We start from the raw sequence: 16,978 nt of genomic DNA, 5'->3' as shown, positions 1-16,978 counted from the left end.
CTAGGATCTGAAGGAATTGATGAGGGGGGGCCCTCAGCTTCCCCATTTCCAGATTTAGCCTTCAGCCATGACAGCTTCCTTTCGAGAGTTGCCTGGGGCTGTGTAGTGAACTGTGGCTGAGTGTTAGGTGAGTCGGGGTGGAGACTTAATAAGGCTTATCAATTAACTTCTGAGCCAGCTTTCGAAATAGTATAATTTAAATGCTGCATGGCCTTTCTGGGATAAATTCTTTTTACATGCTTGATGTTGCATCAGTTTTCTTTGAAAAATAGCACACACACTTTTATTATAGGTAAATTGCTCATACTGACTTTAAAAAGCGTAGTCCTTCAATAAACATTTATTGAGCACTGTATTAAAGGAGGGAGCGGAGTAGAGCTGAAGTTCGTAGAGAGATACTGATGGGGAGGATGGGGGAGAGAGGACAGACCTCAGAGCCCACTCTTTTCACTAGAGTTAGCTTTGCTCCTCTTTTAGCTGTGGATAGATAAAAAATAACTTGTTCATGGAGTCTTTTTATAGTGGGAGCATTGCCTAAACCAAAATATGCATAGCATGTGAACACCTGAAAAAAAACTTGTTACATTATAGGAAACTTTATTTCCAATACACTAGGTAAATAAATGAGTTATCACTACAGGATATGAAATTTTGAACATGAATTCTGTTTGCAGCACGTATTTTTTATTCATATTCTTTTTTTTTTTTCTTTTTTTTGAGATGGAGTCTTGCTCTGTCACCCGAGCTGTAGTGCAGTGGCGCGATCTTGGCTCACTGCAAGCTCCACCTCCTGGGTTTAAGCGATTCTCCTGCCTCAGCCTCCCGAGTAGCTGGGATTACAGGCACCAGCCACCACACCCAGCTAATTTTTGTATTTTTGGTAGAGACAGGTTTCACCATGTTGGCCAGGCTGGTCTCAAACTCCTGGCCTCAAGTGATTTGCCTGCTTCGGCCTCCCAAAATGCTGGGATTACAGGTGTGAGTCGCCGCGCCCGGCTCCATTTTTTATACATATTCTAAAAATAACTTACTTTTCCTGTTTTAGCCTCTTAGTTTAATCTTAATTTCAGAAAAGCACAATGGACTGTGGAATAATTTATGAAGTAAGCAGGATTTATGTGAACATACTTTTGAAAAATTGTGGCCACAATTATAATTTAATGCTTCATCCTTTCAAAAGTTTGCATTATGAATGTAAAAGTACTTACAAAATACAAGTGAAATTATTATAGTAATTTTTCGTAGTATGGATATTGAACAATTAGGTAACTTTATTCATTGGTATAAGTGGAATCATATTGTATTCTTTTTTTTTTTTTTTTTGAGATGGAGTTTCACTCTTGTTGCTCAGGCTGGAGTGCAATGGCGCAATCTCGGCTCACTGCAACCTCCGCCTCCTGAGTTCAAGCAATTCTCCTGCATCAGCCTCCCTAGTAGCTGGGATTACAGGCACATGCCACCATGCCCAGCTAATTTTTGTATTTTTAGTAGAGACGGGGTTTCACTGTGTTGGCCAGGCTGGTTTCGAACTCCTGGCCTCAGGTGATCTGCCTACCTCGGCTTCCCAAAGTGCTGGGATTATAGGCATGAGCTACCATACCTGGCTGATTCCTTTTTTTTTAATGGAGATAGAGTCTCATTATGTTGCTCAGGCTGGTCTCAAACTCCTGGGCTCCAGTGATCATCCCACCTCAGCCTTGGAATCATCATTTAAAGCAACATTTTTTCCCTGTCATTACTGCATCCTAAATCTTTTCATCTCAAAATTCTAATGTTTATTTATTGCTATTTATCAGATATAGTGTATGGAAAAGGAGATAATGGAGAGTCGATTTATGGACCAACATTTGAAGGTATGTATCTTTACATTTTGTTAGTTATATATTAGTTGATTATTCAAACTTAACAGGACTGGACAGTTTCACGATTCCAGATAAGATATCACTGGGGGCAATACTTAACAGTAAAAGCAAGAGTTAAAAATGAGCAGATTGGGGGGAAGCACCCTAAGGCCCGACCAGAGCAGCTTCATATGCACATATTTTTTTCACTTACCTAATGATATTATTTCTTCAGGATAAATCCCAGAATTAGGATTGTAGAGTCAAAGGGAATTTATATTTTTAGGACTTGTAATTTTCCATGCTGATACTTAGAACTGGTACCTTGATAATAATTCTATTTAGATTGCTGTCAGGTAGCCAGGTATTGTGACTCACGCCTATAATCCCAGCACTTTGGGAGGCTGAGGTGGGCAGATCATTTGAGGTCAGCAGTTCGAGATCAGCCTGGCTAATATGGTGAAACTCCGTCTCTACTAAAAATACAAAAATTAGCCAGGCGTGATGGCGCACGCCTCCCAGCTTCTCAGGAGGCTGAGGCAGGAGAATCACTTGAACCTGGAACACAGAGGTTGCAGTGAGCTGAGATGGTGCCACTGCACTCCAGCCTGGGCGACAGAGTGAGACTCAGTCTCAAAAAAAAAAAAGAAAAGATTGCTGTCGGTAGAAAAATCCTGTATAACATTTACAACAAAAGTAGGTGACAAGGAATCTATCTAAATTCCAAAATACAAACAGGTAAAGACAAACAACAAACCAACAGTGTGGAAGAGGGCAGGGCTTCCCAAGAATAGGGTACTTAGGATCCCCTAAGTAGCCAATAGTACAAGGGTCCCCCAGGAAGGTTGGAAGAGGCAGGAGCAGTCTAACCCCTGTACACTCTCAAAACTGATCTGACAAGGCTCTCTTCTAGGACAGTCTCCCATGCAGGTGGAACTGCTGGGAATGGCATCAAAATTAACCAGGATACAGGGACAATCATGACAAAGAGGGAATAGGAACAGAGCCAGAAATTTAAGGAAGAAAGCCACATGCTTCAACATGCAAGATTTTCAACATGCAAGAGGGAGCTTTTGGAAACTAGAAAATCTACGTTCTTTCTAAAGACATATCCTCTGACATTTAGAAAAACTAATGTCACCCTATATAACAAAGAGAGGTTCTCTGAAAGAAAATGATGTTTCTTCAGGAATAGGGCATTGCAGTAGGCATACGTGTGCCGTAGGAAACGATGTGCATATTCAGGAAGGTAAAGGGAGAGAAAGGGTTTTAAAGGAAAATTGGGGAAGATTTCATTATTGTTTTGAAATGATTATCCTTGGCTACAGCGATCAGTAACAAGGGTCCAAGGTTGGACTGGACAGGTGTCCCTGCAGAAGTATTAATATTTCCTGCCTAAGGTTGCAATGGCCTTTATGCAAGGTTGTGGCTTTTGTAGTTCTTTGTGATTGTTTTGTTACCAGGCATACAAGTGTGAGAGTTCTCTGTTCATAGCTTTCCTTGGCTCTATTTGTCAGCATTTTTTAAACACACATGAGTACATTTTGATTCTGACCACTATTACACTAATTTTATATTAAAATGAACAATGGAAGTTTCAAGGTGATTATAAGAATAAAGAGAATAAGGAGCAGAGTAACATCAGCACTGATAATGAATGTACCCTAGAAAGACATGCTCATAGGATACGGTTGACCCTGGAGCAACATGGATTTGAACTGTACGAGTCCACTTAAAGAAACTTACAGTTTCTTTAAAAAAAAAAAAAAAAAATAGAGACAGGGTCTCACTATGTTCCCCAAGCTGGACTTGAACTCCTGGGCTCAAGCAGTCTTCCCACCTTAGCCTCCTGAGTAGGTGGGACTGCTGCCTACTTGGACTACCACCTAGCTTGGCTTGTTTTCAATAAATATATGAGAGCATTTTTTGGAGAAGCTGCCACTGCAGCTATACCATCAGGTGTGAAAACCTTGCACTTTTTTGTGAAATACTTTTACCTTTTTTTTTTTTTTTAAGAGACAGTGTCTCACTTTGTCGTCCAGACTAAAGTGCAATGGAGTGATCATAGCTCGTGGTAACATTAAACTCCTGGGCTCAAGGGATCTTCCTGCCTCAACCTCCCAGGTAACTAGGGCTACAGTTGCATGCCACCATGCTGGCTAATTAAAAAAAAAAAAAAAAATTTATAGAGATGGGGTCTTGCTCTGTTGTCCAAGCTGGTCTCCAACTCCTGGGCTCAAGTGGTCCTCCTGAGTTGGCCTCCTGAGTCATTGGGATTACAAGTGTGAGCCACCACGCCTAGCCTGCAAAATACCTTTTTTGTCTTGTATTGAAAATGCAGCTTTTATGTGGGCACAGGATGGCTATAAGAAAGGCAGAACTATAGACTCTAATATGATTTGAGAAAAAGCAAAGCTATTATATGACAACTGAAAACAAAAGGAAGGTAAAAAACCTAAAACTGGAGAATTTAATTCCAGCAAAAGATGGTTTGATAATTTTAGAAAAAAGTTTGGCTTTAAAAATGTCCAGATAACAGGAGAAGGAGCTTCTTCTGACCAAGAGGCAGAAGATGAATTCCAAGATGTCATTAACAAAATGAGAGGAAAAAGGATATCTACCTGAACAAGTTTTATGGCAGACAAAAGTGACCTATTCTGGAAAAAAAAAAAAAGCCACCAAAAGGCCAGGTGTGGTGGCTTACACCTGAAATCCCAGCACTTTGGGAGGCTGAGGCGGGCGGATCACCTGAAGTCAGGAGTTCAAGACTGCCTGGCCAACATGGTGAAACCCTGTCTCTACTGAAAATATAAAACATAGCCGAGTGTGATGGCAGGTGCCTGTAATCCCAGCTACTTGGAAGGCTGAGGCAGGAGAATCGCTGAACTCAGGAGGCAAAGGTTGCAGTGAGCCGAGATCGCGCCATTGCACTTCAGCCTAGGAGAGAGAGTAAGACTCTTGTCTCAAAAAAAAACAAAAAATAAAAAAAAAAGCCACAAAAGACATTTATGAGTAAGAGAAGTAAGCACTAGCATTTAAGGCAGAAAGGAATAGGCTAACTGTACTGTTTTGTGCCAATGCAGTTGGGTTTATGATCCAGACTACCCCTAACCATAAAGCTGCTAACCTAAACACCCACTGCCAGCCTTTTGGTTGTACAAAAAGGGCTGGACAATGAGAACCCTTTTTCTAGATTGGTTCCATCAATACTCTCTCCCTGAAGTTAGGAAGTACCTTGCCAGTAAGGGACTACCTTTTAAAAAGTTCTTTTGATATTGAATGATGATGCCCCTGGCCACCAGAACACCATGAGTTCAACACTGAAGGCATCAAAGTGGTCTACTCGCCCTCAAACACAACATGTCTAATTCAGCCTCTAGTTTGGGGGTCATAAGGACCTTTAAGGCTGATTACACATAATACTCTATGGAAAGGATTGTCAACATCATGGAAGAGAACCCCAATAGAGAGAACATCATGAAAGTCTAGAAGGATTATACCATTCAAGATGCCATTGTTGTTATAGAAAAAGAAAGCCATCAAGCTCAAAACAAGTTTCTGCTGGAGAAAATTGTGCCCAGATGTGCTTGTCTTCATGGGATTTATGACAGAGCCCATAAAGGAAATCATGAAAGAGATTTGTGGGTATGACAAAAAAGATGAGGGGTGAACATTGTCAAGATACGGATCTTGGAGAAATTCAGGGCCTAATATATACCACAGCAGAGGCATTAAAAGATGACTTGATGGAGATGAGTGCCTCCGAACCAGTGCCAGGTCATGAGGAAGAAGACATAGAAGAAGCAGTGTCAGGAAACAAATCGACACTAGACAATCTGGCGGAAGGGTTCCAGTTACTCAAGACTACTTTTGACTTCTTTTACAACATAGACCCTTTTATGATAAGAGCAATGAAACTAAAGCAAAGAGTGGAAGAAGGATTGATACTGTATGGAAACATTACTAGAGAAATGAAAAAGCAAAAAGTCAAACAGAAATTATAATGTATTTCCGTAAAGTTACACAGGTGTGCCTGCCTTTCCTGCCTCCCCTTCCACCTCATCCACCTCTGCCTCTGCCACCCCTGAGACAGCAAGACCAACTCCTTCTCTTCCTCCTCCTCAGCCTACTCAGTGTGACAAGGATGAAGACTGTTATGATGATCCACTTCCACTTAATGAATAGTAAATATATTTTCTCTTCCTTATGATTTTCTTTATAACATCTTATTTTCTTTAGCTTATTTTATTGTAAGGATACAGTATACAATACATATAGCACACCAAATATATGTAATCGACTGTTTATGTTACTGATAAGGCATCTAGTCCGTTGCAGACTATTAGTAGTTAAGTTACTGGGGAGTCAAAAGTGATATGTGGATTTTTGACTGCTCCAGGGGGTTGGTGTCCCTAACCCCCACATTGTTTAAGGGTCAACTGTAGATCAAAACTGTAACAGTCTATATCAAAATAAGCTAAAAGAAGCCTGGGCAACATGGCAAACCCTATCTCTACAAAAAATACAAAAATTAGCTGGGCATAGTGGTGCACACCTGTAATCCCAGCTACTCAGGAGGCTGAGGTGGGAAGATCGCTTGAGCCTGGGAGGCAGAGGCTGCAGTGAGCCAAGATTGCACCACTGCACTCCAGCCTGGGCAGCAGAGTAAGACCTTGTCTCAAAAAAAAAAAAAAAAAAAGCTAAAAGACATTAAGAAAATGACACAAGACATGAAAGAGGTCATAAATCAGAATTAGAAAAACTTAAACATGATGTGACAGAGCTGAGGAAAGAAGGGCTGAGGAAAGCAATGAAAGAAAAATAATTTCAGAAGTGAGTAAACCACAAGGAACACAAGAGGAAATAAAAATACAACATATGTCCTAAAAGAAGTACAAGGTAGGCAGAGGAATTTTTTTTGTTTGCTTTAATTTTTGTGGGTACATAGTAGGTGTATATCTTTATGGGGTACTTGAGATATTTTGATACAGGCAAGCAATGCAAAATAATCACATCATGTAAAATAGGGTATCCATCTCCTCAAGCAGTTGTCCTGTGTGTTACAAACAATCCAATTATACACTTTTATTTTAAAAGATACAATTATTATTGACTGTAGTCGCCCTGTTTTTCTATCAAATACAAGGTCTTATTCATTTTTTCTATTTTTTTTGTGACTATTAACCATCCCCACCACCCCACTTTAACCCCCACTACCCTTCCCAGTCTCTGGTAACCATCCTTCTACTCTCTGTCTCCATGATTTCATTTGTTTTGATTTTTAGATCTCACAAATACATGAGAACGTGTTATGTTTGTCTTTCTGTGCCTGGCTTATTTCACTTAACATAATGACCTCCAGTCCCATCCATGTTGTTGCAAACGACATGATCTCATTCTTTTTTATGGCTGAATAGTACTCCATTGTGTATATGTACTACATTTTCTTTATCCATTCATCTGTTGATGGACACTTAGGTTGCTTCCAAATCTTGGTGACTGTGAACAGTGCTGCAACAAACATAGGAGTGCAGATATCTCTTTGATATAATGATTTCCTTTCTTTTGGGTATATACCCAGCAGTGAGATTGCTGGATCATATGGTAGCTCTATTTTTAGTTTTTTGAGGAACCTCCAAACTGTTCTCCATAGTGGTTAATTTACATTCCCACCAACAGTGTACAAGGGTCCCGTTTCCTCCACATCCTTGCCAGCATTTGTTATTGCCTGTCTTTTGGGTAAAAGCCATTTTAACTGGAGTGAGATGATATCTCATTGTAGTTTGGGTTTATGTTTCTCTGATGATCAGTGGTGTTGAGCACCTTTTCGTATGCCTGTTTGCCATTTGTATGTTTTCTTTTGAGAAATGTCTATTCAAATCTTTTGCCCATTTTGTAATCTGATTATTAGGTTTTTTCCTATAGAGTTATTTGAGCTCCTTATATATTCTGGTTATTAATCCCTTGTCAGATGGGTAGTTTACAAATATTTTCTGTGGGTTTTTTGTTTGTTTTTTTGAGACAGAGTTTCACTCTGTCACCCAGGATAGAATGCAGTGGTGCCATCTCAGCTCACTGCAACCTCTGCCACCTGGGTTCAAGCAATTCTCCTCCCTCAGCCTCCCAAATAGCTGGGATTACAGACGCACACAACCACGCCTGGCTAATTTTTGTATTTTTAGTAGAGACAGGGTTTCACCATGTTGGCCAGGCTGGTCTTGAACTCCTGACCTTGTGATCTGCCCGCCACAGCCTACCAAAGTGCTGGAATTACAGGTATGAGCTACCACACCCAGCCATCTCTTCACTTTGTTGATTGTTTCCTTTGTTGTGCAGAAGCTTTTTAACTTGATATGATCCCATTTGTCCAGAGAGTTTCCCCGATGTTTTCCTGTAGTAGTTTCATAGCTTGAGGGCTTATATTTAAGTCTTTAATCCATTTTGATTTAATTTTTGTATATGGTGAGAGGTAGGGGTCTAGTTTCATTCTTCTGCATATGGATATCCAGTTTTCCCAGTATTATTTATTGAAGTATTTTCCTCAGCTTATGTTCTTGGCACCTTTGTCGAAAATGAGTATGAGTTCACTATGAGTGTGTGGATTTGTTTCTGGGTTATCTATTGTGTTCCGTTGGTCTGTGTGTCTGTTTTTATGCCAGTACCATACTGTCTTGGTTACTATAGCTCTGTAGTATAATTTGAAGTCAGGTAATGTGATTCCTTCAGTTTTGTTCTTTTTGCTTAAGATAGCTTTGGCTATTCTGAGTCTTTGGTGGTTCTATGTAAATTTTAGGATTCTTTTTTCTATTTCCATGAAGAATGTCATTGGTAATTCCTTTTTAGAAGAAAACAGCTTTATTGAACAGGCAGTGTTACAGCTCTGGTGGTGTTATAGCTCCGTGACTGCTCCTGCAGAGCAGGGCTAACCCGCAGACAGAGAGTAGCAGCTCAGGACAGTTTTACAGTCACATTTATACCCACTTTTAATTACATGCAGATTAAGGGGCAGTTTATGCAGGAAAGGGATAGTAACTTTTGGATCATTAGATACCATGGAAAAGACCAATAACGCCCAGGTGTTGCCATGGCAACAGTAAATTGACATGGCATACTGATGGACAGGTCTGATTGAAAGGTGCTTTCACCCTGGCCCTATTTTAGTTAGTCCTCAATCTGGTCCATTGTCTGAGCCCCACCTCTGGAGTCAAGTCCTGCCTCCTACCTCATCTCCCCCTCAGAAATTAGGTCCTCCTCCTTAATCTTAAGGGGGCTGCAGAAGGGTAAAGGCCAGTCTTCTGTAACTGCTTCCTGCTGAGCTCATGGGCATAGGATAGGCCCTGCCTAGCACTGGAGGAGTAAAAAAATCTCTGGATACCTGATGTAAGGGGCCCACAGGCAGGACACTTTAATTCTCCAGGTCAGTAGATGGGATAGGTTGGAAGCCTTGTGCCTGGAACTGTTGTAATCTAGAAAACACAAACTTTTACTAAGAGGTTAAATAAGCAAGGGCCAAAAATTAGAAACAAAAAGATAACTATCCAAGGTTCTACGAGAGGTAAAAACCAGGTGGGACTTGGGAAAGCACTTGATAGTTGACCAGCTATAGTTGGGGTCAGTGCCCTGGTTATATCTGTGTAACCAGGTAGCTTGTTCATAGATCTTTTGAATGTTAATCTCAACTTGTCTAGAGTTGTTAAAATATGTTCAGCAGGTTTTATTAATAACTACACAGACTCCACCGTGTTCATCCTGTAAATAATCCAATGCTAGTCTGTCATCGAGAACTGCGTTTGCCAAAGAGCCTAAGGACTCTTGAATTCCCTTTAATACCTGACCTGTGTTGGTGGCTAAGGATTCTAAATTGAGTCAAGTTCATTAGAGTTGACTCATGGTAGGCAAAGCTGCCCCAGGGTGCTGCTAGTCCTGTCACTGCCAATTCCTGCCAGAATTACTCCTATTACTCACTTACTTCTGGTATTCTTCGGTGTTATGGGATTACAGACAGTGACTCCTGGAGGGGCAAGAGTGGCCAGCATACATTCACCTCTGTTCCAAGTTTTTGATATACAAAGGAAAACTGCTCCTAAGAGAACAGGTGACTCCCTAGGGATTTGGGAGCAGTTCAGGTTGTAACTTCTTTCCATTCATGCCACAAACAAAAATGAGCCAGTTGGGGCACAAACAGAAGCCCTACGGGGTGTGGTATTTATGCTTTGCTGCGAAGTTGTGTCTATAGAGATATATTTCCCCTGTTCCAATGGGGGTGGCGGGACACTCTTTGTTTTCCAGAAGGGGACAGTACTCCCACCTTCCCAGACTAGGCAGTTGTTTTTCCCTTATATGTTCTGATCCAGAAGGCACCATATGTGGTCTCTTCCCTTACAAGTGGAATCCCATTTACCTTGCTGTGGCCTTGGGAATGTGGCAACTAAAGTTGAATCAGAGCATCACAGGGAGGCTTCCGCTCTTGTGGCATGAACACAACAGTGAATGCAAAAGATAGAATCATTAGTGCACTGGAGATATAGATACCCAATTTCCCAGGTCCAGATAATGGTGGCAGGGGTTTCAAGTGGAATCCGTTAAGTGGGGGAGAGTTCCATTTAACAAGTAGGGGTTTGGGATTTGAAGATCACTGTTGTTAGTTAGGAGGTCGGGGGGATGGTAGTGCGATTTCTCAGATAAGCCAGAAGATAGAACTCTCTATCCTGGGAATGTTCATGACAAATCCAGCAACCATGAAGATGATTATACAGCATAAAACTGAACATCAAAGATACATTTATTAAATTTTAATAAAACACACATATCTTAGATGTTTGATGCATTTTGACAATTGTGTATACCTCAAGCATATGTTTATACTGTAAGTAAAAATATTTATATATCTCAAGTGAAAATGTTTATACCTCAAATAAAAGTATCTGTAAAAAATTGAAACCACTTATTGAAAATGCATACCATGAACCTGACAATTTGAAGCAGAACAACCAACACCAAGACTTATTTGTTCATAACATTATTGGACATTGAAAAATTATCTGGACATCTAGGCAAAAAGAACAAGTGATTTATAAGGGAAAGAAAATTAGATTATCATATTCTTTGACAGCAACACTTTATACTAGAAGAAAGTGGAATAATATATTTATGAACTCAAGCAAAGGAAACGTGAGCAAGGATTTTATATCCAGTCAAACTGATGTTGAATTATAAAGGGCACACAGGTTTATCAACATGGAAGGCTTCAGGGAATAGCGTTGCCATTAGCCCTTTCTGCAGAATCTGCCATAGAATGAATTTCACACAACCAAATATTAATAATAAGAGAGACCTTGACACAACTGGTGGTGAGGATCAATCATATTATTATTTGTGATTTTACCATATTCAGTGAGGAGTATGCCAGGTATGGCAGCATGCACCGTTAGTCCCACCTACTTGGGAGGCTGAGGCAGGAGGATTGCTTGAGCCCAGGAGCTTGAGACCAGCCTGGGCAACATAGCAAGACCCCATCTCAAAGGGTGAGAGTATGCTGTGTAATGATGATATGCTTGGGCAGTGGAGATATCGTCTATTTAAAAAATAGAAGAAAATGAATATATACAAGTTTTATTTTTTAGTTAATCTCAGTAAAGTACACTGGTGATGATATTTTTAGTATTGTTATTTTGAGACTGTTGTATATGTAATGTGGGATAAAGTCATTGAGTAATTATGGAATATTCAAATTTCATCATTTTCTTTGTCCTTGAGAATCAGGATTCTCAATGTGGAAGAAAGAAGATAGAGATGAAATATAATAGAGGCTAATAAGAATATTCTATAGTCCTGAACATGACTTTAAACTCAAGAAGTATCAAATGTCTATATATATTTCACTGAAAAGGTCTATAAACAATGACCACAACTCAGTAGCAATGGGTAGTCCTAGAATTTAGATTGTTGCTTTGAAATGTCATTTCTCACTTAAAGAAACCAGAGTCTGTGGGAGAAATGGCAGATGCCAGATCTCAGGGAGGAAATCTACAAAATGAGCCTGGAACCTCATGTTCTATTAGATAGCAAAAGTGGCCTTTGTTGTACAATGCTGCAAAGTGCAGAGATTTCTTTTCTGAAAGATTACTGGGGTCATGTCAACAGGCCTCAGGAGCCAATTTGAAGAGGGTCTCACTGACCAAAGATGGAGTAATTTGAGCTTCACAAACAATAGTAATTGCATTTGATCAAAACCCAACAAATATTTCGAATCTGTGAGTTTATAATTATATTATCAAATAAAGGCTAATGGGTTACCTTTGGAGGAATACTAGGAAATGAATTTATCATGAAAAGTGGGAAGTATAGGGAAAGAATCAAGTACCCACCTTTCCTATATGAACTGTACTAAATTGTAGATAAGGGGAAACATCTCTTTATAAAAGTATTGCCACTGATAAGGGTGAAAAGGAAATAATAGAATTGGAATGTCACCATTTTGCTGCCCCCAGTGAAATAATGGGTCTTAGCATTTGCTGCATCAGTCTGCTAATTTCACAAAAACAGAGACAACCAGACATGATGAGGCTTCTGTTGAAAGAACACACTACCAAATAATATGAGTCTGATTAAGCCTCTGGACTCAGCTGCCAATTTGCAAGATATACAGTCAGTTCTGTTGTAATGCGACATATGTGTTCCTAAAAAATCTCCACACTTTGGCCAGACATGGTGTCTCATGCTTGTAATCCCAGCACTTTGGGAGGCTGAAGTGGGAGGATTGCTTGAGCCCAGGAGTTCAAAACCAGCCAGGGTAACATAACGAGATCCCATCTCTTTTTTTTTTTTTTTTTGAGACGGAGTCTCGCTCTGCCGCCCAGGCTGGAGTGCAGTGGCCGGATCTCAGCTCACTGCAAGCTCCGCCTCCCGGGTTCACGCCATTCTCCTGCCTCAGCCTCCCAAGTAGCTGGGACTACAGGCGCCCGCCACCTCGCCCGGCTAGTTTTTTGTATTTTTTAGTAGAGACGGGGTTTCACCGTGTTAGCCAGGATGGTCTCGATCTCCTGACCTCGTGATCCGCCCGTCTCGGCCTCCCAAAGTGCTGGGATTACAGGCTTGAGCCACCGCGCCCGGCGAGATCCCATCTCTTAAAAAAAAAAAAAAAATTAGCTGGGCATGGTGGCATGCACCTGCGGTCCTAGCTACTTGGTAGGTTGAGGTAGGAGGATCTCAAGCTGGAGAGGTCCAAGGCTGCAGTGAGCCATGATCATCATGATCATGGAGCCATGATGGACTCCATCCTGGGTGACAGAGTGAGACCCTGCCTCGAAAAACAAAACACAAACCAAAAAAATCTACACTTTGCAGCATTGTACAATAAAAACCACTGAGTTTATTGTGAAAATGAGGTTTAAGAAAAACTTTCTTGATGGCATTAAAAAACAGGATAGTAACCCCAAAAACCCAGCAATACAGTTTTACGTATGTTAAATGGTCACGAAACATACATACCTTGTAAAAGACCTGAAGTTCGTGAAGGTGGGCATGGGAAGAGTTGCAGCTTTTGAGCAATTTTGAAGTGGTGGAACCCTAGATGTGGGTAGGAGAGGCTCAGCACAGCTCCAGAGCAGCTGGTAGATACCTGAGGTGTGTGTGTTCCTATGTGGCTCCATGTAGCTGAATGCAGTTTTCATTTCCCTAGTGTTTCTCATGGTGGAAGAATGTAAGTGGGGGCGAAATTCATAATACACAAGGCTTTCCCTAATGTATACATCAAGTTGAAGCAAATGTGCATTTTCAAAACAAGTATTTTAGCAGAACTGACAGGACAAAGGACAGAGCAACATGCTGGAATGTACCATGTGTGCAATCAACAGACTGCAGACTGGGAGAAATTCTCGAGGTTAAACAGCTGAGGTTCATTAGTAATAGATAAATGTAAGGAAAAGAAAGAGATGGAGGCAAGAACCTGCAGATTAAAAGAGGCTTAAAAAGCATAACCAATTTTTTTAAATGGGAAAGGCTATAGTGCTTAGGGATACATATTTGGATGTTAAAACTATAAGGAAACATTAAGTGCATAGTTATATAAAAGTCGGGGGAATGGTTCCTTCTGGGTGAGAGAGGGGCTTGACAAGGAACTTTGGGCAGAGGCCGGCAAAGTTTCTTTTCTTGGCCTGAGTAGTAGTTAAAAGGGTATTTGCCTTATAATAACTTTATACATTAGTTTTCTGTGGCTTTTTCTGTCTATATTTTAATACAATGAAAAGGTTCTGGAAATATATATATATATATATATATTTTTTTTTTTTTTTTTTTGAGATGGAGTCTCTCTCTGTCACCCATGCTGGAGTGCAATGGCATGATCTCGGCTTATTGCAACCTCCACCTCCCGGGTTCAAGTGATTCTCCTGCCTCAGCCTCCTGAGCAGCTGGGATTACAGATGCGTGCCACCATGCCCAGCTGATTTTTTTGTGTTGTTAGTAGAGATGGGGTTTCACCGTGGTGGTCAGGCTGGTCTCAAACTCCTGACCTCGTGATCTACCCACCTTGGCCTCCCAAAGTGCTGAGATTACAGGCAAGAGCCACCGCGCCCGGCCGAAAAGATATCTTTATTGAATCGATGGCCACAGTGAAAGGGAAAAGTAATAGCTACTTTCCTTCCAAATTCCTGCAGACAGCTTTATCAAATGAAAGCATGCAAGTGACACCATTCCTTTAGTCATTCATAAAATACTAAACTCCAAGGTAGGTTTCCACATGGTGCTAGGGCCTGTGGCAACAAAGACGGTATAACCGAGTTTCTACTCTGAAGGCTTGTAGTGGTTTTGTGCAGGCAGATGTTAAAACAGATCAACTACAGGTGCTGTGCCAGTTGCTGTTAGAGAGGAAGGAACTGAGTGCCGTGGGAAAAGAAAGAATAGTTGCCGGGAAAGTTGGGCGCGGAGGCACAGAGAAGCTTTGAGTTGCATCTGCAGCAACACATTGCAGATGGGGAAATGACTCTCCTGGCCCCAATCCCTGATGAGAATTCACTGTACCTCTCCACCCCACAGCCATTATCAGAGCACCCAAATACTTTGTGCTTGGAGGCACAGCCTCAGATGGAACATAGGCCTCCTGTCCAGTAGGGGATTGATCTGTTCACTCATCTCCTCGCCTGACCCCCTAGACCCCCCTGAGTCTCTGCTGATTATCCCTCGCCCCTTCCTCAGACTGTTGTAGTATTTGGTCTCCAGATAGAGTGTTTGCTGTCCTCACTGTGCCCATGGAGTCCCAGTGCGTTCAGTGAAGTGTTTATTATTCGGTTGGTCTGGTAGCATAAAATTATAAAAAATCCAGGAAGCAATCAAGTGGGAAGGAGAGATGTTCCAGAAGGAAAGATGAGTAACTGTGAAAGTGAGAGCACGACTAGTCCTCAGAACAGCTAAGGCATGGGTCTGTCTCCCTCATCCCTTCACCTGCCCGGGAATGTGAAGGCAGCAGCCAGCCAGTCCTTCCTCCACATTTCTCTCATGGGGTCCTATTTCCATGGGATGCAGAATTAAAATCGGGGCTGCGAAAAACTGCAACCACAAAATTCACTTTTATTAAGCTTAACACAAAAATAATGCAATAAATAATGTATCATTTAATTAGATTATTATTTTATAAACGAGTTAATTTTTTTTTAACCTAGGGAAAGTCTGTTTTGCTTTGTTTTGAATCACAACTTTTAAAGTCCTAAATAAATAGGCTCTTTCTACTCAGGCAAGTTTCAGCTATTGGTTTCTGTGTAGGTTGTTCCCACTCATACTTTATCCCTGGCAGAAACACTCAGGAGAAAATAGGCTTGAATCAAACCTATTTACTGACCAGTGGCCTCACTCTTCACCAAACAAAGAGGACAAAAATTCCTCTATGGGGGCTTTCACTCTATTTAAACCTAAAGAGGCTCAGCCGCCTCCAGCAGTGCTGTTTACTGCCAAAGGGTGTATTTTGTTATCATGGAAGTATAAAGCAACTTAATGTTTTAAGTGTTAAATGAAATGTACCAAAAATTTACTATTAGAAAAAAAATCAGGGAACTTTACATTAGTAAATAATTTTTTTAAAAAAAAATTATAGCTAGCCAGGTGTGGTAGCACACACCTGTAGTCCCAGCTGCTCAGGAGGTTGAGACAGGAAGCCTTGAGCCCAGGAGTTCAAGACCAGTCTGGACAACTAGCATTGTGCTAGTTTCTCTAAAAAAAATAAATTTGATTTAAATTAAAATTATAGCTCTTGAATTTTAGAGCTTTATGTAAGCTTGAAGAGAAGTGAAAAGAGGCAGAAGGAAAGCAGAGGGGTTGGGAAGATCGAGAAATACTGAGGTGAGCAGACGGTTAAAGAGTTGAGTCGGAGAGACGCGGCAGAACAAAAGAACATGTAAATTACTCTTGTAATACTTTATGTCTGCAAAGCTAGTTAGAATTAATGGTTCTTTCTTACACATCATTTTATTTGATGCATACAAGATCATGCCAAGTAGGCCAGTTATGGCATGACCACTGAGTGGTTTCCGTAGGCCCTGGCATTGCTGCCTGACTGGAAGTAGCATAGCCTCAGGTTCTTAAGATTCACATACACATTCTGGACTTAGAGAATCCACACATAGTCATTTAGTTTTCACACTTTTTTTCAGGTCCATACATTTTTAAGTTTCTAAGTCAGCGACTACCTGCACCTTTTAAAAATATAATTTATTCTGTCCCTTTATAGCAATGGTTCTCAAATTGTCTCTAAGGATTTCCATGCTCTCCTAAATAAATGTGTTCAGGAGATGAGAGGGCTCTAGGCAGTTTTGTTTTTTTTTTTTTTTTTTTTTTTTTTGAGACTGAGTCTCTCTCTGTCACCCAGACTGGAGTGCATTGGCGCAATCTCAGCTCACTGCAACCTCCACCTCCTGGGTTCAAGCGATTGTTGTGCCTCAGCCTCCTAAGTGTCTGGGATTACAGGCATGCACCACCATGCCCAGCTAATTTTTGTGTTTTTAGTAGAGACGGGGTTTTGCCATGTTGGCCAGACTGGTCTTGAACTCCTGGCCTCAGGCGATCCACCCACCTTGGCCTCCCAAAGTGCTGGGCTTACAGGTGTGAGGCACTGTGCCTGGCTGCTCTAGGCACTTTTTGAACTGTTT

The 16,978-nt window shown here is 41.0% G+C and overlaps 1 protein-coding gene across 3 annotated transcripts in view; it reads left to right on the top strand.

Moving 5' to 3' along the window:
* Positions 1 to 16,978, top strand: part of PPIL6 (peptidylprolyl isomerase like 6) — a 49,890-nt gene that overhangs the window by 21,045 nt on the left and 11,867 nt on the right. For all 3 annotated transcript variants that reach the window (XM_025384358.1, XM_025384357.1, XM_025384356.1), the window contains one exon: positions 1,797 to 1,853. In XM_025384358.1, the coding sequence (XP_025240143.1) occupies positions 1,797 to 1,853 (57 nt within the window). The remainder of the gene's footprint in view (positions 1 to 1,796; positions 1,854 to 16,978) is intronic.

The sequence above is a fragment of the Theropithecus gelada genome, chromosome 4, assembly GCF_003255815.1.
Source record: "Theropithecus gelada isolate Dixy chromosome 4, Tgel_1.0, whole genome shotgun sequence".
Taxonomy (NCBI): domain Eukaryota; kingdom Metazoa; phylum Chordata; class Mammalia; order Primates; family Cercopithecidae; genus Theropithecus; species Theropithecus gelada.
The sequence above is the reverse complement of the archived record's forward strand: the minus strand, read 5'-3'. Positions and strand labels throughout refer to the sequence as shown.